We start from the raw sequence: 21598 nt of genomic DNA on the forward strand, positions 1-21598 counted from the left end.
CTCTGACCTTTTTATTATTTCTACTTTATTTTCCATGGTGATGGTTTTTCTCTTCTTTACTGTATCACCAGCACTTGCATCAGATTTGTGTTTCAGACTTCACTTGAAGGGTGAAGACAAAACGTTAAGATGAGCTCTTCTACACAGCACTGTACACGCTATCACAGCAGGAAGGCACCCGTCATCAATACGTCTGATGTACTGAATGAGAGGCAACTTCCTGCTACGTGCGTAACAGTACAAACAGGCTTGCTATTGAGAATGAATGGGGACGGCGAGGGGCAGTTCATCACCAACCCACCTCACAGTCACCTCCACTACAATATGCTGCCTGCAGCGTCCGCCCACCAAGAACGAACAGGGTGCGGCCAAAGGCGGGAGTGAAACAGGCAGCCACCCGAGGCACACTACAATGCTACTCCCCACCGCCCTGTTTACCCTCAGTGGCCTCCGTGTCAACCACAACCGGGTCACTGCTTGCAGCATCACCAGCCGCCCACCGATAATGAACAGGGCAGCCGTGTGTGGTGGGCAGGCAGTGAAATCGCTGCCCGCCAGGAGTCAGCCGAGGGACACTACACTGCACGAGCAGCGAAATCACCCCCCTCCAGCCTCCATTCAGCCACTGCTTGCAGTGTCCCCAGGCCAAAGATGACGGAGTGGCAGTTACCGAGGCGCATGCGTCGCAGCTGCGGCCCCGTTCGTATGTCGTAGGTCGGATGTCCGTAACCTGGGGACTACCTGTATTCTGAAGTGCAGGTGCTATGGCTAATATTCTGCCTTTCATTTACTAGTGGGTTAGTCTTCTTCTGTTCCTTGTCCCTTGGTTGAGTTTTTTCCTGCCACCTCACAATTTTCCTCACGCTGGTTCTTTTGATTATGACCTTTATTCATTCTTGACATCATTTTGTTTTGTCACTACAACTACTGGTGCACCGATCTTCTTCTGTTCCTCCTTTTACATTACCACCTCAGGGTCACTTTTCTACTGCCAGCTCACAATATCTACTGTATGTTCCATAACAATAACTCAGTGTACAGCACCCTGTGACTGTTAGTTTGATGGTTTTTGAATGACAAGTGGGCAGAGAGACTCTAAGATTATTTACTGACTGTCGGACTCTGGTTGGACATTGGAAGGCTGGGCTCATTAACTCTTTGAGGGTCGAATATGTTATCCAAAAGTCAGTTTTCTGAAAATGTCAATGTCAAATTTATTTATATAGCACATTTAAAACAACATAGGAATGCTGTGGCCAAAGTGCTTTACAGTAATAGAATATAAGAAAAACATACAATTAACATGAATAACTTAAATATAAATAAAATATATGAACATAAATAAAATAAATAATAAATAGAAGTAATGTTACATAATCACAATGAGGAAACCATCAGTATTACTGAAGGTCACGGAATGCAAGTGAATAGAAAGGAGTCTTTAATCTCATTTTGAATTGTAGACGACTCCTTTATGTGACGAGGTGAAGAGTCGAGGAGCAGCAGCTGTTAAAGCCCTGTCTGTCCCCCTTAGGGACAACGAGAGACAACTGACCAGAAGATCTAAGCACTCTGGATGGCTGGTGTAAAGCACACAATTCAGATAAATAGTCAGGAGCGAGCCCATGTAAAGATTTAAAAACTAGCAACAAGATTTTAAAATCAATTTGAAAACTGACGGGCAGCCAGTGTAAAGAAGCTAATATTGGAGAAACACATTCAGACTTTCTTGCCCCAACCAGAAAGCGAGTGGCAGCATTCTGGACCAACAGTAACCTGCGTGTCAGGGATTTGCTAATCCCAGAATACAGCGAGTTGCAGTAATCAAGGCGAGAGAAGATAAAAGTGTGAGTAGCTTTCTCAAGATCCCTAGAAGATAAAAAAGGCTTGATCTTACCAAATAGACGAAGCTGAAAAAAGCAACTCTTGACTACAGAATGAACTTGTTTCTCAAAAGAGAGGTTACTGTCAAAGATAACACCAAGATTGCGGATTTGAGGTTTGCAAAAGACAGAGAAAGAGCCGAGAAGTCCAAGACCAATTTGTGCTTTAGCTGATGGACCCACTATAAGCACCTCTGTTTTATTTTGATTCAGATCAAGAAAAGTATTAGCCATCCACGATCTTACTTTAGAAAGACAGCTGTGGAGTTGATTTATTGCAGAGTTGCAGACAGGAATATAAACCTGAGTATCATCAGCATAGCAGTGAAAAGAAATGTTAAATTTCGTAAAAATAGGGTGAAGGTATATAGAGAATAAAATAGGACCCAAAAAGCACACAAAGCAATGGTTTCACACATAAATCAACATAAAACATCTGGTGCCACGTGCTATGGCTGTTGTTGGCACGTGTTTGGCATATCTGGCTGCGCAGGGGCGCCTCGATGACCAGCTGGAATGCACGGTGGGCCGGCTGCCTGGCTGTCTTCGCACAGCAGGTGGGCAGCAGTGGTAGTCGCAGCATGATGCAATGTGGTATGTACCTCTTGTCATCATAAGTGTGTGATGATGCAGGTTCGCTCTGTAGCAATGACACCCTAGGGTGCTGCTGATATATTATAATTACTTGGGTCTTCTCCTTCCGTATCAGTGGCACACTCCACCAGGTCCCCAGTCCAACACACCAACAGGGAAAGTTTCAACAACAACAACTTTATTCAAAGTAGCCACCCTCAATTGAATGGTGTCCCAAACAAAGAAATAGGATAAAAGCTTAACAACAATGCAGTGAAAATTAATAAACAGTAATAAGTATCTTAGGCAAATATGTTATATACAATCCTATAACCTGTGCCTCTAAGCAAGCAGTATTTAATAAAAGTTCCCTTTATGCTCCCAGTCCCTCAGGAAACCTTCTTCCCCTCCCACCTCACTGGCCAGTGATACCAGGAAGACAAACAAAAAAACGGCGTTGGGGCCCTTTGTTTCTATCGTTGGAGCATTTGTAATCCACTGAAAAGATATCTGTCCTCCAACTGGACTCTCCAAATAGGTGGCCACCATAGAGTAAAGTAAAGATAGGGATAATTGTCCAATATACAGCTCGCCACTCCTGGGTTCCGGAAGACACGGGCTGCAGACGCTCCTCAGTGATCCAATAATCCCCAGCGGCCCTCTCGAAGCTCCGATAAAATCACTCCTCTCACCGGTTCCTCCAGGTCGATTCTCTCTCCTCCGCAAGTCCGTCCTCCCTTTTTTTTTTATCCTTCCTCCGTCCGTCTCCGCCACCCCAAACAACAGAGTTCCCCCCCTGTATTCTGTTCCTATCCTGATCAGCCGCTCTGCTGCCATCTAATGTCTAGTTCTTAAAATCGCAGCTCCGTGACTCTCTTATTCAGACATACACACACAAGATGTCTGTGTACATAGCTACAGCTCCATGCACCCATCTGCCTTTTGGGAGCTCTTGAACCCGACACCATCTGTAATGTCACCAGTGAGCTGGGCAATGAGGCACAAACAATGAAGCAAGGGGATAGTGCAAAAAGTGCCAAGTGCTTTTATTTACAATCAACAAAATCAAAAACAGTGACCAAATAAATAGTGCAGTGCATCAAAAGTCTTCCAATAAATAATCCAATAAAAACGAGAGATAAGTGGAGGTTAAAAACAATAAATAAATCCTTAAAAAAATGAGGTTAAAACGATGGCTGGAAGCAGTCTTTTTTAAAAGAAATCCCGGTGCCTTTCTGCTGGTGACTCCCCTGCTTCTCCCGTCCAGGCTTTGCACCAGGGGAGCCACCCTACCTGCAGCTGACCTTTCTTTCTGCCTTCTACAGCTGGTCTGTTCGCCTCGCTGATTCCTCGATCTGGTGGGCTTCACCTGACCGTGACTTGGGCTCCCCAGCGACCAGGGCGCTCACACTGCGGGGGTTCATTTCCCAAGTCCCAACTCCCGCTGCCTTCTCAGCCTTATGCGGTGAGCCATCCTCCTTTCGGTCACTCCTGCTCCTCAATAATGCTCAGTGGGATCGACCACTACTGCCTGCCCCCAGGGTGCCGGCCAAACACCCATTCTCACTGTTCAGCCGCAGATGCTCGTCCTGCTTGCTCACGCACTGGCTTTCTCCTCCCTGCTTCCTGCCTTCTCTCCTTCTCAACCTCCATCCATTTTTTTGTCTCCATTCTTTTTCACTTTTCCCCTAGCCGCCTCGCGCTTCTGTTTATTACGGGGACGTGGATCAGATGTGGCAATGAGCAGCTCCGCCAATTACGGATGCGAACGACTCCTTACCTGTGCACTTAAGTGAGGACCGTCTACATCACGAATCATGTGGGAACCGCTCCAGCCACACCACTACGCCCCCTATCTAAGCCGCGAATGTGGTGATTTATTTTAAAAAGTGGCCTTTTTGACGTGAGCTGTCAAAGTGGTGGTCCTCCCAGGCAAATGCTGCTGAAGACATATCAGCTACATGAACATGTTCAGCACCATGATCGGCTGGGGACTGATCAGCCGATGCTGACACCTCACTTTTGATCTCCAGATCACTTGCATCAAATTCCAAGTCTGAGTCCAATTCAGTGATAATATGTAAAACATCCATGGAGTGTTTTCTCACCAGATGTCGATGCCATTTTAGAGGTTGTTTGCTCTTCGCTGCTCATGCACGCGCAGGGAATCGAGGTTATATCAGCAAAGCTACTTAACTTTCCTTTTAGCAAAGAGAGTCAAACAAAAATGTAAGGGTGAGTTTTGTCACAGTTTACAGCCGATTACTGTCCTCTACCCCTGAATTTCGACAAATGTTGAAATCAGCCATGAAAGAGTTAAAGGGTGAAAGGACTGGACGGTAGGGGTTTCTCAACAACAGCACTGTGCATTTTAAGGATTGGAGTTTTTTAACAGTTTAAGTGAGTAAAGCTTTACTTGTTCTCCCTGTGTTTTTCTGGATTCATTTAGAGGAATCCCAAAAACAAACAATTGTAACATTAGACATGATGAAGTAAATATGCACAGATTGGGCATTTCTACCCACAGTAGCTCACACAAGGCCAATTTACAGTCAACAATGAACTTAACCTGCATGTCTTTAATATGGGAGGAAACCAAATTACTAGGAGAAGCAATTTTCACAAACACATCAAAAACATGCAAGCTCCAAACCCACAACAACCAAGCTGGGATGTGAATCTAGAATTGTGAGGAAACCTCATGGACTAATGGAGGGATCCCAGTCTCATTTATTGAACAGTACTGTATGATCTCTCTCTCATTACCAGTTTCAATGTGGGTGGAAGGTGCATCTGATGAATACAGCATAAAAGTACGGCTACGGCTCTGCTGGGGCCTTCATGCCAAAATGTGTCCTTATCTAGCAATAGTATGTTTGTCTTCCACAGGTTCACGAGAAGACCTTGTTCTCTCCATCTATAATTTCTACAGGAGTATGGCTGATCTGAACATAACGGAGCAGGAGTATTCGCTCCTCTTGGCTATCACTGTATTTTTCTCAGGTGAGTCAGGCTTGCCTTCACAAAGATTAGGAAAGCTTGCTGTATCCAGCAGGGGAATGTGTTCTTTTCAAATTGCAGACACACTTTAGACAATGTATCCTTCCTAGTAACCGTGGCACAGATAATATGATATTTGATATTAAATGTGCACATGAAAAGTTTGGTATTGCATCTCTCTATTATAATAAAAAAAAATCCTGGAACGAGACGTGACTTTTTCAGAGAGATACTTTCAAGCACCCACGAAACGAGACTTTGTGGCAAGAGATTTTACCACGCCCAGGGCCAGAAATAAAAGACAAAGAGTAGATGACAAACTAGAACGTCGTAAAGAGATTCAAATATGTTGGCGCGATACACATGCAGAGCAGGTTAGAGATAATAAAAATACTAAAATTCAAAAGTCTCAAAAAAATTATAGTAAAGGTCTCACAATTTCCACAAACAAGCGGAAATTATTACTCGGTGAAATAACGGAACAGCGTAAAGAGATCGAATATATTGTTCGGATTTAACCTTTAAGTCAGAGACCTTTAGATCGTCTAATTTGTTTTGCCATTAGGGAAAAGTAGTGTTTCTTCCCAGTGAAGAGGTGTAGTCGTTAGAATTAAAAGATTTGTTGCTTGGTAAAAGTGAAATCCACATACGTGAGTGACAGGGACGTGAAGTGGCTGGCACGTAGTGCAGGCCAGGGGGATTGACGAGCAAAGTGAGCAGGGGGCAAAGCCCCCTAGTAAAATAAAACAAATGAGACAAACGTCTGATTGCCATATAGTTGATAAACAGAATGTTGACAAAATACCTTAGCATAGCATACACTTATTTATTTCTATTATAAGAGTCACATTTTCTATTCCCATAGAGATATTCCCCACAATCCACTACCATTACTGCTGTCGGATTATTTAATTTCTTCTTCAAATGCAGCAGGTCCAGTAGTTGAGCTCTGTAAAACAAAGGGATCAGGGGCGTTGCTACCTTCAGTACTTATTAGGGGCTTACCTGCCCCTCTCTGATGAAGCCATTACCTCATCATAATAGATGGAATGAAAAAGGGGGGAATCACACGTAAAGTTTTGGTATGAAACGAACAAGAGCTGGGCTCCCACAGATCAGGGGCTAGAAGCATATGTCCATGTTCTTTAGACTTAAAAGGGTTCCGATTGATCAGGAGCTAAGTGCTTAAGATCAAGTCCCCCAGCAATGCCATTAGTAAGTAGTAATTTACCAGCATCAACCATCAGTGAATTTATTGGAAGAGATGGAAAAGCATCCAGACATATTCAAATTGTCCTGTACCTAAGTTTATCTATTAGACTTAGTCTAATGCTGATGATGTACCGTATATACTCGCAGATAAGTTCTCCCGCAGATAAGTCTGGACTTGATTTTACAGTATAATGTCTGGTATTTTATAAGGTCGGTCATATAAGTCGAATGCAGAAAACTCACTGTGTTGGTACAAGGGACTATCATATGCTATCGCCCACCTAAGAGAGTAATCACGGAGCACACAGCCTTTTTTTTGTCTATGTGTGTGCAGCAATGCGCCATATCAACGTGTGCTCCTAACCTCTCTCTCTCTCTATTGTGCCTACATGACCACACCGTAATACCCAAACGATTCCGAAGCAACGTTTGCACGGTTTTGTGTTTTTTGTATTTCACACCCTCATACACCTTTATTGTAAGAGCATCCCTTATCTACGATGGAGTGTTCAATCAGAAGAAAATATGAAGCTGGTCTGAAATTAAACGTCATTGAAGTAGCGAAAGAAATTCATAACTGCGCTGCTGCTGCAATGAAATTCAGTGTGTCTGAGAAACTGGCACGAGACTGGAGGAGGCAAGAAGACGTAAAAAAAATCGTCACATTTTTGAATGCCCGTATAAGTTGGGGTCTGATTTTCGGGTTTCAAGACCCGACTTATACGTGAGTATATATAGTATATGCTTGACATATGGAATAATTTATAAATATATATATATTTTAAATTCTTCTTATGGCATCTTGTACGGATACAAAATGATAAAAAGACAAAAATAATTGACATCCAGTCTTTTATGTAGCACAGTTAATGAATAAATAAGAAATACAGGGGAAAAAAATAAGTATTAGATACTAATAACAATAATAGGGCACACATAATGCTTAGTATTGTTAGTTCATGGGTCCACTATCCTGAGGCTGAGTCTCATATTTGATCATTATCTGTGTAGAATTAGATTGTTCTCAGCCACTTATGTGTGCGGTTTCCTCCAAGTGCACCTCTAAAACTGGCCACAGTGCCTTATGGGATGGGTGTGTGTGTGAGTGGGGTCTACAGTAGACTAGTGCCATTCAGGACTGTTTCTTCCACAAGCCTGAATTGGATTAGGCCAGTTCAGTATAAACTCTGTCATAAAACCGCGTATCCAAGGTCGACACATTCCGTGTCCCCTCATTCATGCATAATACCAAACCCTATACATACAGTCAATCCGTGGGGTTTACGTTTCTCAAAAACCCTGCACAGATACTGAAGAAATGTTGATCGGTTGGGAGGAGTGGCTTGCATCAGACAGATGCGATGGCCCTCTGCTCTCACCCTTTGAGGCTTGGTAATAATTGTTCCACAGATTCACTTATGCAAAACTTGTTACGACTTTTACTTCCTTTATAGTAAAATTTAATCGTCTTCTAGGGCCTGAGAGTGTGAGCAGCCATGACAGTCCTGATTGGATTACAAAGGGCAGGGACTCTTAAGTGAGCTTATAACCCACACTTATTGGGAATTCCTCGTTCATGGGGAACAATTCCAAGCCCCTTGCCTCATCACAAATGGGGTTCAACGGCTTACTCATGCCATTCGGCACCAGATAAACACAAGTTGATCCATTTAGTGCAGCCTTTGTGGAGCCCCCACCCCGAAGATCTAAAGGCATCACAGATCTGTTTGTGAGAGGCCTCTCAGAATTTTCTTTTCTACTGTGCATGGCCACAAATAGGCATGAGTACGCTGGTGGAGGTAACAAAGTGGTTTATACTTTCTTTGATATGAATAAGTGAATCCATAGCAAGGTTTTGTGGTTTTAAGCATAATAACCAAGAGTGTGGATAAGTTTTACACCACTGATGCTACAGTGTGTATAACAGTGAGAAGGAGGGTGACATCAAAAACGGTGGAGCACTGCATCATTTGTGCTGGATGCAGCTTGACAGTTAGGTGTATGGTACACTCAATTTTATGAATTTCTAATTTTCTGAATTTTTAAAAAACTAGGAGGCTTTGAACCCTGCTCGCTTCCCCTCGCCTGCAATTCGCACAAGCAAATTCGTGTCTTTATCGCTCGCATATGTGGATTTCACTTTCACCAAACACCAAAACTTTTAATTCTCGCAGATACACCTCTTCATTGGGAAGAAACACTACTTTTCCCTGATGGCAAAACGAATTAGACGATCTATAAGTCTCCGACTTAAAGTTTAAAGCCAAACAATATCTACATACTTCTGTCATATCACCTATGTCCATATATTTGATTTCTTTTCGCTTTTACCTTTTGATCAATATCGCATTGAATTTTGATTCCATATTTGGAATTATATTGTGACAACGCAACGTATAACTGCCCGTGAGTGAACACGTTTCTTTCTCTCAACAAGAAATGTGTCTGACAATAGCATTCACACAAATGAGAAATGATTGAATCGTGTGTGTGGGTATGTGTGCAGGACTTTTTTAAATCTCTTTGCATAAGATCTTGTCTCGCGGGGCTTGAAATTTTCTCTTGCGGGATTTCACTTTCACCAAACAACAAATCTTTTAATTCTCACGGATACGCTGTTTCATTGGGAAGAAACACTACTTTTCTCTGATGGCAACACAAATTAGTCGATCTACAAGTCTCCGACTTAAAAGTTTAAATCCAAACAATATATTCAATCTCTTTCGTAAGTAATAATTTCCGTTTGTTTGCACTAATGAGATCTTTACTCTCCATTTTTTCAGATATTCGAATTTTCGTACTTCCATTAACTCTAACCTACTCTGCTTGTGTACCGTGCCAACGTTTTTCCAATCTTTTCATTCTTGCGGACACACCTCTTCATTGGAAAGAAACACTACTCTTTTTTCCCTGATGGCAACACAACTTAGATGATCTACAAGTCTCCGACTTAAAGTTTAAATCCGAACAATATATTTCATCTTTTTTAGCTGTTCTGTTATTTCACCGAGTAATAATGTACATTTGTTTGCACTAATGTGATCTTTACTTTCCTTTTTCAGAGACTTTCGAATTTTCGTACTTCCATTATCTCTAACCTGTTCTGCATGTGTACCGCACCACCGGTTTTGAATACTTTACGACGTTCCGTTTCGTCATCTACTTTGTCTTTTATTTCCGGTCCCGGGTGTGGTTAAATCTTGGCACAAAGACTCATCTCGCAGGACTCTCTGAGATAATCACGTCTCATCTCCTTCCAAGATTTTGGTTCATAACAGAGAGATATTAGCTAAAACCATGGATGGAAAATTTAGAGAGAGTGAGAGAAACATTGTAATTAGAAATTAAAGAGTGAAAAAATGCAAAATTCAGAAATAAAAAACAAAGAATCCAAAAAAGAAGAGAAGGTGAGGAACACTTGTAGAAAGACTCAAGAGGTGGGCTGCTGCATGGAGAAAACAAGCAATGCCTCAGCAACATTCCTCAGGCCCGAGCAGCCCTTTTTATCAGAACTCAAAACTGTACTGACTCAGCAGAGAACAATGAAGATTTTAAATGGCCAGGAAAGGTAGATAAGACGTCATCCAGAAAACAGGCCAGGGTCATACCAGAAAAGGCAGATGATCAAATGACAAAAATTTTAAATGCAAACCAAAAATCAAAGTCTCGATAATCAGAAAAATATCTTTAACCTGGAATAGAAACTTCAAAATAAAGTATACAGGAATCCTAATATGTGATGCTCCAGAATAGAATGTGCCAACCTTTATGCTGGCGCACCAATTGATGTCACACTTCATGCATTCCTGAGTGACACTGGGAAGGATCAGCGTGAATGATAAAAAAGAGCAACGGCCAACTCATAAAACTGCATCAACAAAGCTCAACTTTTTAAGGCAAGAAATGGATGTGATAATCATATTCCTTGAGGTTCAAAACTCCATATTACAATTAAACTCAAAAAATCATAGGGAAGGCAAAAAAAACAAAATTGGTCACTTTAAAAATAACAGACACCATGCCTGAGGAATCAGTAATAAGCAAATAAACATAAGGTGGACAAGAACAAAAAGCGGGAAAAGTTAGAACCAGGGTAGATCTTCAGCTTAACCATGACACAGCTAAGGTAGGGTCACGTTCATCTTCAACTAGCCGTCCCCCGCGGCTCCGCCTGCGTAGTAGTGAAACAGGACAGCAAGGAGGGTCCCTTCCGGCTCCCTACTCCTGACGTCACGCTTCCCTCTCCCCTCGGCCCGCAGCCTCTGTCTTTGATTAGTACGAATATATCGCTCCTGCAAGTGAACTATGATTCTTAGCGCAATGAGAGAAGTCGCAAAATCAACCGGAATATTCAAGCAAATTATAGAAAAAAAATGATCTAACTCCCTTTCGTAGTTCTCTTGTTCGCTAACTAAGCGGAGGTAAGGTACACACCCCGAGGCTGGTGCATAAGTGAGGAGGGCCCTGCCCCCCTCATGTCAGCCTGCTGCGTGTCTTTTAGATTCGCGCAAATAAATCGGTACTGCAAAGTGAACTATGATACTTAGCCGCAATGAGAGAAGTCGCAAAATCATCCGGAATGTTCAAGCAAATTATAGAAAAAAACCCAACCTAAATCCATTAAGTAGTTCTCTCGTGAAAAGTGGACAGATATACAGACAGGCAGATGTTGGATTTTATATTATATAATACTAGCCAACCCGCGGCGTACCATACGCCGCATAATCAGGCCGGTTTTTTAATGATTTTTAAGCACAGGGAGAAAATTAATATTTGAAAAATCGGTAATGTAATAAATCAGCAAGAAAAGCAACATTGTAACAATGCACGGAATGAACCAACACACAATCGTCCGTGACTGAAAAGTGGCGGACTGCCATCGCGCCTTCTCCTCCCAGACGGAGGGATGGGGGTGGACGGCGCTCAGGTGCGGAGGATGGAACGGGAGGAGAGGAGAAGGACGTCCACTCCGCTCCCTCCGTCAAGCTAGTCTGCTGATTTCTCGTTCAGTATAGACTGCCTGCTCATGTGCCCACCTCCAACTCGTCACTCGAGTCGTTGTCGTCTTTGCACAGTCCAGATGCACCTGTGACTCACGTAGACTTTTCATTGCTCTGAGCGGTTTTGGCTGCCTTTCTATATATAATCCACCAAGACACCTGACCACGGTAGTAGCGAGGTGGGAGGGGGGTGTGTGCAAAGGGTAGGGACGTAATCAGTGGGAGCGTAGGAGTCGCACTTAGTGGGAATTCAACGGTTTGCAGCCCGAATGGGGTTCAACGGCTTTCCCACGCCTCTCTGCGCCGGGTAGACACACGGTCAATGTCATGCATAATTAACTTCTGGAAAGACAAGGTTGTCTAAAATGGGTTGGTGTGAGAATACAACAGTAAGTGAATGAAAAGATGGAACTCTGGAGAGAGGAAAATACAACACAATAGTGAACCCGCGGCATAACAAACGCCACATAATTATTTATTGATGGTTGAACACTTCTGGAAAGACACAGTATTGGCAGGCAGTGTGAATGCCTAGAGAGTGAGAGTAGATGCGGGCCGGTGAAAAAGGAGTGTTAGTGGGCAGGGAAACATCTTCCGTGTTCCTGCAGGAGCATCTAAGAAGACGCATGTTTGTAGCAGATGCGAATTGCTGTATGTAGCGTGTAAAACAGTTTGCTATGGTGTATGCGGTCGTGCGTCGTAACCGAAAACTCGGTTTTTAAAGACTGCTTATTTCATTGTGTTTTAACCTCGGTTATAAAGGATTTTTTAAGGATCCCATGGAATTCCCCTCGCAAACTGTTTTACATGCTGCATATGGCAATTCATCTCCACGAGAAACATGCCTCTATTAACAGTCAACGTAGCTCGGAGTTGCATGTGGCCTCTACGACAGACGAATATAAATGACACCGTTTTTCCTGTGTCGTCGCGTCCGAATTGGTGGCTGTGGCTCTGCGAGTTGTCGTCGTATCCAATGGTCTTGGAGTTGGTGGCCGTGGGTTCTCCCTGAGTGCGCCCTAGGTGTCTTACTTGTCGGCGGCTTAGTGAATCCACGCCCCTTCCGGTGTGCTTTCCATGGGTGTCTTGCCTTAGTGAATTATATATATAGATAATATATAGATAATATATATATATATATATATATATATATATATATAGATAGATAGATAGATAGATAGATAGATAGATAGATAGATAGAGAGAGAGAGAGAGAGAGAGAGAGAGAGAGAGAGAGAGAGAGAGAGAGAGATGAATCCTGCCCAGACGGGTGATTCTTTCCAATGCACAACAAAATGTCATCTTTTGCCTTTTCTTCACTGTGGCCATTGCCTGGTCATTTTGCCCTTCCACCTTGGACTTCTGGGTGTCAGTCTTTTTTGAACAGACTGAAGTTACTTTGTAACTACTTTTTCTTTCTCTCTCTTTCTCCATATTTCAATAATTTCTGCAGATCGCCCTTTCCTGAAGAACCGGGAGCAGGTGGAGAAGCTGCAAGAACCCTTTCTGGAGCTGCTCTACAAGTTCTCAAAACTCCATCACCTGGAGGATCCACAGCATTTCGCTCGGCTCCTGGGACGACTGACTGAGCTCCGTAGCCTCAACCACAATCACGCCGGGGTTCTCACTGCACTTCGGCACAGGGATCGAAACCTCTCATCTCTCCTCCGTGATTCCTGGGACCTGCAATGACTGAACACAGGAGAACAAACCCTTCAAAGAATGTAAAATCAATCGGCAGGATGGGAAAACGGGGCAAAGGTACAAATACAAAAGTGATGTTGACCAAAGAGATGCCTCGCTGTGATGACTACAAGCCTTCACTTAACCTGATTGACACATGCCAACCATAAACTTTATCAAATGAGCATAAATGACAGGCCACATCGTCTTTGGAGGCAAAGCTCTAAATACCCTGCGAGTGTACTGTGAGGGAGATCCCTTGATGTCATCTGGTTTTATGTTGAACAAACACAACAGAGGGATCCAAGTAATGAAAAAAGCCTTGTGTGCTTAGGACCAAGAACGTACAAGGAAACAGACAAGACAACAGCACACTGTCCCTGGTTATGTTGTTGAGGTGGACACCCTTCTAACAAATATTTCAGTTACACTATTTGCTTGCACAGCAGCCAGATGAACTGAATGGCCTCCTCTCTTTTGTCAATTATGGACATTCTTGGTGTCTCAGCTTGACAATGTCAAAGCCAAATAAGGATGTAGATCAGAAAGGTGGCAGCAAGCATATGAAACAAGGTAGATGGTGCAGTATAATTAGTCAATAAGTCTGTCCTCCATTTATACAGTCATATGAAAAAGTTTGGGTACCCCTCTCAATTCTTTGGATTTTTGTTTCTCATTGGCTGAGCTTTCAAAGTAGCAACTTCCTTTTAATATCTGACATGCCTTATGGACACAGTAGTATTTCAGCAGTGACATTAAATTTATTGGATTATGCATCATAACAAAATTAGACAGGTGTATAAATTTGGGCACCCCAACAGAGATATGACATCAATACTTAGTTGAGCCTCCTTTTGCTCCTTTGAGCCTCTACATGCTGTCCTCCTGTAGCCTCTGATGAGTGTCTGGATTCTGGATGGAGGTATTTCTTCATACAAAATCTCTCCAGTTCAGTTCAATTTAATGGCTGCCAAGCATGGACAGCCTGCTTCAAATCATCCCATAGATTTTCAATGATATTCAAGCCAGGGGACTGTGACGGCCATTCCAGAACATTGTACTTCTCCCTCTGCATGAATGCCTTTGTAGATTTCTAACTGTGCTTTAGGTCATTGTCTTGTTGTAATATCCAACCCCTGTGTAACTTCAACTTTGTGACTGATGCTTGAACATTATCCTGAAGAATTTGTTGAAATTGGGTTGAATTCATCCGACCCTCGACTTTAACAAGGGCCCCAGTCCCCATGCTACACAGCATGATGGAACCTACACCAAATTTGACAGTAGGTAGCAGGTGTTCTTCCACCATGCAAAGCGATTTTTATTATGACCAAATAACTCCATTTTTGTCTTATCAGTCCAAAGCACTTTGTTCCAAAATTAATCTGGCTTGTCTAAATGAGCATTGGTATACAACAAGCGACTCCGTCTGTGGTGTGAGTGCAGAAAGGGCTTCTTTCTCATCACCCTGCCATACAGATGTTCTTTGTGCAAATTGCGCTGAATTGTAGAACGATGTACAGATACACCGTCTGCTGCGAGATGTTCTTGCAGGTCTTTGGAGGTGATCTGTGGTTGTCTGTAACCATTCTCACAATCCTGTCATATGCCGCTCCTGTATTTTTCTTGGCCTGCCAGACCTGAGTTGGTTTAACAGCAACTGTGCCTGTGGCCTTCCATTTCCAGATTCCATTCCTTACACTTGAAACTGACAGTTTAAACCTCTGAGATGGCTTTTTGTAGCCTTCCCCTAAACCAGGAGACTCAACAGTCTTTGTTTTCAGATCTTTGGAGAGTTGCTTTGAGGATCCCATGCTGTCTGTCACTCTTCAGAGGAGAGTCAAAGGGAAGGAAGCACAACTTGCGATTGACCACCTTAAATATCTTTTACCACTCATGACTGGACACTCCTGTCTATGAAGTTCAAGGCTTGACGAGCTCATCCAACCAATTTGGTGTTGCAAGTAATCAGCACTGAGCAGTGACAGGCATTCAAATCAGCACAATGACAAGGGGACCCACATTTGTGCACAGCCAGTTTTTCACATTTGATTTAATTTCATACAACTAAATACTGCGTCACTAAAAATCTTTGTTTGGAAAACACCTCAGTACTCCGATGTTCATAAGAAATGAAGGACATACCACTGTTATCTTTTTTGTTGAAAGCAGATTCAATTATTATGCAGGCTGAGAGGGGTTCCCAAACTTTTTCATATGACTGTATAGTGCCTTCCACAGCAAACACTTGTTAAAAATAGAGCACAACACCCAGAAATAACCCGTTAGAGTGCAGAAGAGAATAGAAATCCATAGCAGAATCCAGCTAGCTATCCAGCTGTCCATTTTCTTAACATGTGTAGTCCAATAGGGAATACTAGAGAACTGCAGTCTATACTACCAGCATCAAACACAATACAGGAACCAAACGGAGATGGGATGCCATGTAAAGAGTTCAGGTTTTGAATTTCAATAAATTTGCAAATCATTCTGCAAACATATTTTCAATTTGTCATAGGATATTGAGAGTAGATCGATCTGCAATATATACAGTATACAAAAACATTGACAGATTTCAGCTGGTTTCTTGGCTTTCTGTACCTTTCTGCGCCTCCTTTTCTTCATGTGTTCAATACTTATTCAATGTCATCCACTTTATTACACATAACTTATGGACTTACTGGTTTTGGTTTTTTTTTGTATGTGTGGATTACTTGGTTTGTTAAAATTTCATGTCAGTAGCGCCATTAGAAATATATTTTCTGTTTAAAACATTGCCACGTTCAGTACTTATTTTCTATGCCTGTATATATATTTATGCACGCACACACACACACACTATGGGTCAAAAGTTTTAGAACACCTCAGTTTTTCCTCAAATTGAATCAGTTGAAATGCAATGAATGCTCTAAAATGGTGGAAAGGTAAGCAGCAAACTGCCAGAGGTGTACATTTAAAGTTTAGGTTAGAAAAAACTGAAAAAGGAGGACATGTCGGAATATTACAAATGGGCATTCTACTGGGAACAACCAATAGGCTACAACCTACCAATTTTCTACAGCAATTAAAGTAAATGAAGCATTGCAAGTTGAAGCAAACAATTTGCACAGGTGTCCCAACTTTTGTTGATTACTTAAAAACCCTTTGTGTGTCTTTAGGCAGAGCTGGAGCCGACTGTGTTACTACACCCTCAGAAGTACTACTTGGATGATATTCCAGTGATAATGGCAAGAAAACGGCAATTAACAAATGAAATCAGACAGAACATTATTACCTTTAGAAGTGCAGGCCTTTCATTTAGAGAAACTGCAAAACAAAAAATACTTTGGTGTCCTAAACAATCCAAGCAAGAGATCTGGCAGACCCAAACTCGCAACCAATTCAAAAGACAAGTTTTTCTGAGGGTCACCAGCTTGTGTGATTACAGGCGCCTCACAGCAAATGAGCTCAAAGCACAGTTTAACAGTGCAGGATGAAAAATAGCAAGGGTCAGTTTATGCTGAGAAGAGGAGACTTTCTGATGTAGATTTAACAGGGCAAGTGGCAGGCAGAAAGAAAGCCACTCCTTAAAGCACAAAATAGGGCCTTGAAATACCAACTGTGGACGACTGCAGACTGGAAGAAAGTCTTATGGAGTGATGACTCAAAATCCAAAATCTTGGGTTCATCACACAGGGGTGTTTGTACGCCATCGAGTTGGTGAAAGGATGGTTCCTCAGTGTGTGACACCAGCTGTCAAACATGGAGGAGGAAGTGTGAAGGTCTGGGGTTCTTTTGCTGGAAGCAGAGTTGGTGACTTGCACAGAGTGGCTGGCATTCTGAATCAAAAGGGTTACCACAATTTGGCTGTTGTATCGGCAAAAGGTGAAGGCTACTTTGATGAATCAAAAATCTGAATAACATTTTGTACACTTAATGATTGCTTGACATATTTTTTATTTTCCATTGTTTATTTGTTCTAGGCCTTGAGTTCATGAAACATTAAGACACCAGTAACGGCGTACTGCACGATAACATGCAGTGAATACACTTGACTTGAGCATTCCTAGTTCTCATCCTTTTTCTCTTGTGGAACAGACGGACATCGTTTTTGCACCCAACACACTCATTTATTATGTACTACACTATGTACAATACTTATGTGCACCCCCAGTGCCTCCAGCACCGATGCCCCAAAGTCCAGGCCTCACAGTCCAATTGCCTTTCTCCTGGCCGCCTCCAGTCCTCTCTGCAGCTCCGTCCTTCTTCCACCCGACTTCTGCTACTGAATGAAGGCAGGCGGCCCCTTATATAGGAACCCGGATGGGCTCCAGCTGCTTCCCGCCATTTCGCGGAAGTGCCGGCTGCGCACCCGGAAGCCCTCTGGGTGTCCCCTGTCTTCTTCCCCCCAGCACTTCCTGGTGTGGCAGAAGTGCTGGGCTCCAGGTTTCTTCAGGCACTGGGATGCTGCCTGGCGGTGGCCATGGGCCCCTACAGGGCTGGGCTTCCAAGACCTCTACCCGTGGCCCCCAATACAACCAGGGCGGTCGCCATCTCACGGTCTGGAGGAGGTACAAGCCCTCCTCCGATCCTCCTGGGCGTCCTGGCTGGGCTCCACCCCCAGCCGGATGCCACACTCTGTACGTTTAGCATTCGTTTGCTCAGAGGTTGATGTGTTTGCTGCTAGCGGCCCGCTTCTTCTCTTCTTTCATTGGCATCTTTTCGTGTTAAAACTGATTAAGTCAGTGTTTGTGTTGCAATTACTTTTACTTTTACGTTTTCTTTAATTTTTTACTTAAGCTGGCACGTAAGTCTTCAATCTGCTTCAAGAGTGATTAGAGAAGGTGGTAGTGAATGAGAACGGCGCTCATACGCATGTGCCGCACGGCCGCCCTGCTGCGCACTGCCAAGAGTTGATTCTACAATAAAATAAAATAAAATAAAAAGAGTAATAAGAATCATCACCCCGAAAGCGGATAGTAGACGTCACGTAGTATATGTGTACCAAATTTCAAGTCAAGAGGTGAAACGGTTTGCGAGCTACAGGTGATTTAAAATCCTGGACAGACAAACGAACAGCCACGATAACGTATTATATATAAAGGTTAAACTGCATGCACTTCCATAAAAACCAAGGTGTTCTAAAACTTTGATAGGGAGTGTATATTATATATATATATATATTATATATTATATTATATACTGTATTTTATATGTATCAATCTGTTATATAAAAAAATCTTGGAAGGAGACAGTATGTGATTGTCCCAAAGACACTTTTACGCCCTGCAAGATGAGTCTTCGTGCCAAGCAATGTAACCACACCCGGGGCTGGAAGCCGCACGTGACAAGAGCTTATGCAAAGAGATTTGGAAAAGTCCTGCCCACATAGCCACGCACACAGTTCAATCATTTGTCATTTGTGTGAATGCTATTGTCAGACACATTTCTTGTAGAGAGAAAGAAATGATATTCACTCACGGGTGGTTATACATTGCGTTGTCATGATGTAATTCCAAACATGGAATCAAAATTCAATACGATGTTGATGAAAAGTTAAAAGCGATAAGGGATCGAATATATAGACATAGGTGATATGACAGAAGTGCAGCGCGAAATGCAGATCACGCGGCATGGCAGCAGCAGCAAGCCAGCAGCTGATCGAGAAAAGAGGAGGTAAATAAAAACCAACTGTTATTTGTTTCCCATTGTATCACCGTTTAAAAGGGGTGGTGTCAGAGGAGCAAATGGGTCTCCTTGGGGTGCGTTCAGCCCCCCTCTTCACAACGCGAACGGCAGAGACGTAAAGTGCCTGGTGCGTAGCATAGGCCAGAGGGGTTGGCAAGCAAAGCGAGCAGGGGTGAGTATATATATATATATATATATATATATATATATATATATATATATATATATATACACATATATAAATAAATAAATAAATAAATAAAACGTACCCGAACTTGCTGATATTTCTCACAATTGCATGGCCAGTGAATGGCTGGCTGAAGAGCTGCTCCTGAACTGAGCTTTTTGATCTAACTTCAGGAACAGGAGTTACTAAATTATTCTTAAATCCAACTAAGAACAGTTTTTACGGAATAAGGCTTGAGTTTGTCTTAAGAAAACCGATCTATGCCAGTTAACATAATGAAAAAGAAAGTAAACTGGCCAAACAGAAAACTGCCACATTTGCAAGTTCGCAGAGGGAGTTACAAGACAAATCCTAGAAATGTGCTATGGGGGGGGACAGCACTCTGTTTCTAAGGATTATTGGGGTAGGGGTATTAGGAACATGTGAAATTCAAAAAGAAATTACATTTGGTTATGGGCACAATGTGCTGTGGAAGTATTCAAGCCCAACTGCAATCCAAATGGATTGAAGCCACTGAAGCTCAAAGATCAATAAGTGATCAATCCAGATTAATGAGGTTTAGTTAAACACAAATAATGTCAGTAAATGGACAGCTGCTAGTTGAAATTTTTGAGACTCAAATATAAAGGTGCTAACCTGCAGATTTTGTACAGAAGAGCAACAAATTGTATGATGTATTGTCTTTTTTCTTTTCCAATAAAGTCTACTCGAGAATACCTCCAGTGTTTTGGTCTCTTTTTCTTTTTTAGGTACATTCACATATAATGCTGAAAGCACCTATTGTGATAGCCTCTCTCTGTCTGTCTGTCTGCCTGAAGCAAGTCAACCACCTGTGGACCTATTTTGTTGAAATGCGACATGCTTATTCTTCAATGAAATTTTTGCTGTTCAGTTTTAAAATTTCAAAATCTCCCATTGAAAATCACCGGTGAATTTGCACGTCTATTTTAAAACGAAGAAATGTTCTACTAAGAATTAGTTTACTGCTTCAATTTTACCTTGGCAGCAGTTACAGCAACTAGTATATTTTGTATGTTTTGATGGTTTTCACCTCTATAGCTACTACTGACTGCAAACAGATCCCCAGCACAAGTTAATGCAACACCAGCGGACTGCATGAGTGGGTAGGAAGTCACTGACATTGGATGATTATGCACATGCGGGACGATGACTGAGCGTCTGAGGCTTAAACACAAACAAAAGAGAACAGATGCATCAACACTTCAGTCCTCCCGATGCTTTAACTCATAACAGGTAAATTAAAAGATCTTCCTAACCATAAAAGTAAAAAATGCAGGCAAGGAAAACACATCATTATCTAACTATCTTTCTCTATACATATTATATATATATACTGTATATATATATATATATATATATATATATATACTCAGCAAAAAGAAACGTCCTCTGACTTTCAACTGTTTTACTTTCAGTAAACTTAATGTGTAAATATTTGTATGAACACTAAAAGAGTCAACACCATAAGACATAAACTAAAAATGTTTCACAATGTGTCCCTGAATGAAGGGAGGCTCAAAATCAAAAGTACCAGTCAGTATCTGGTGTGGCCACCAGCTGCTTGAAGTACTGCAGTGCATCTCCTCCTCATGGACTGGACCAGATTTCTGGGGAATGGCCCTAGCCATCGATCCAAATCGATCCCGCTCCAGGGTACAGGCCTCGTGTAGCGCTCATTCCTTCGACCCTGGCGAGACAAAACCGTGACTCATCAGTGAAGAGCACTTTTTGCCACTCCTGTCTGGTCCAGCGAAGGTGGGTTTGTGCCCATAGGCGGCGTTGTTGCTGGTAATGTCTGGTAAGGACCTGCCTTACAACAGGCCTACAAGCCCTCAGTCCAGCCTCTCTCAGCCTATTGCGGACAGTCTGAGCACTGATGGAGGGATTGTGTGTTCCTGGTGTGACTCGGGCAGTTGTTGTGGCCATCCTGTACCTGTCACGCAGGTGTAATATTGGATGTACCGATCCTGTGCAGGTGTTGTTGCACGTGGTCTTCCACTGCGAGGATGATCAGCTGTCCTTCCTGTCTCCCTGTAGCGCTGTCTTAGGCGTCTCACAGTGCGGACATGGCAATTTATTGCCCTAGCCACATCAGCAGTCCTCATGCCTCCCTGCAACATGCCTAATGCACGTTCACGCAGATGAGCAGGGACCCTGGGCATCTTTCTTTGGGTGTTTTTCACAGTCGGTAGACAAGTCTCTTTAGTGTCCTGCGTTTTTAGAACTGTGACCTTAAATGCCTACTTTCTGTAAGCTGTTAAGGTCTTAACGACCATTCCACAGGTGCATGTTAATTAATTGATTATGGTTAATTGAACATGCATGGAAAACATTGTTTAAACCCTTTACAATGAAGATCTGTAAAGTTATTT

The 21598-nt window shown here is 42.5% G+C and overlaps 1 protein-coding gene across 1 annotated transcript in view; it reads left to right on the forward strand.

The window, feature by feature from the left end:
- The window catches only part of LOC120526287 (bile acid receptor-like), a 102832-nt gene extending 88771 nt beyond the window's left edge, over positions 1-14061 (forward strand). The window contains exons 9-10 of the mRNA XM_039749407.1: positions 5346-5459; positions 13122-14061. Of these exons, the coding sequence (XP_039605341.1) occupies positions 5346-5459; positions 13122-13360 (353 nt within the window). The 3' untranslated portion in view covers positions 13361-14061. The remainder of the gene's footprint in view (positions 1-5345; positions 5460-13121) is intronic.
- Positions 14062-21598: the final 7537 nt, after the last annotated feature.

The sequence above is a fragment of the Polypterus senegalus genome, chromosome 3, assembly GCF_016835505.1.
Source record: "Polypterus senegalus isolate Bchr_013 chromosome 3, ASM1683550v1, whole genome shotgun sequence".
In the NCBI taxonomy this organism is placed as follows: domain Eukaryota; kingdom Metazoa; phylum Chordata; class Cladistia; order Polypteriformes; family Polypteridae; genus Polypterus; species Polypterus senegalus.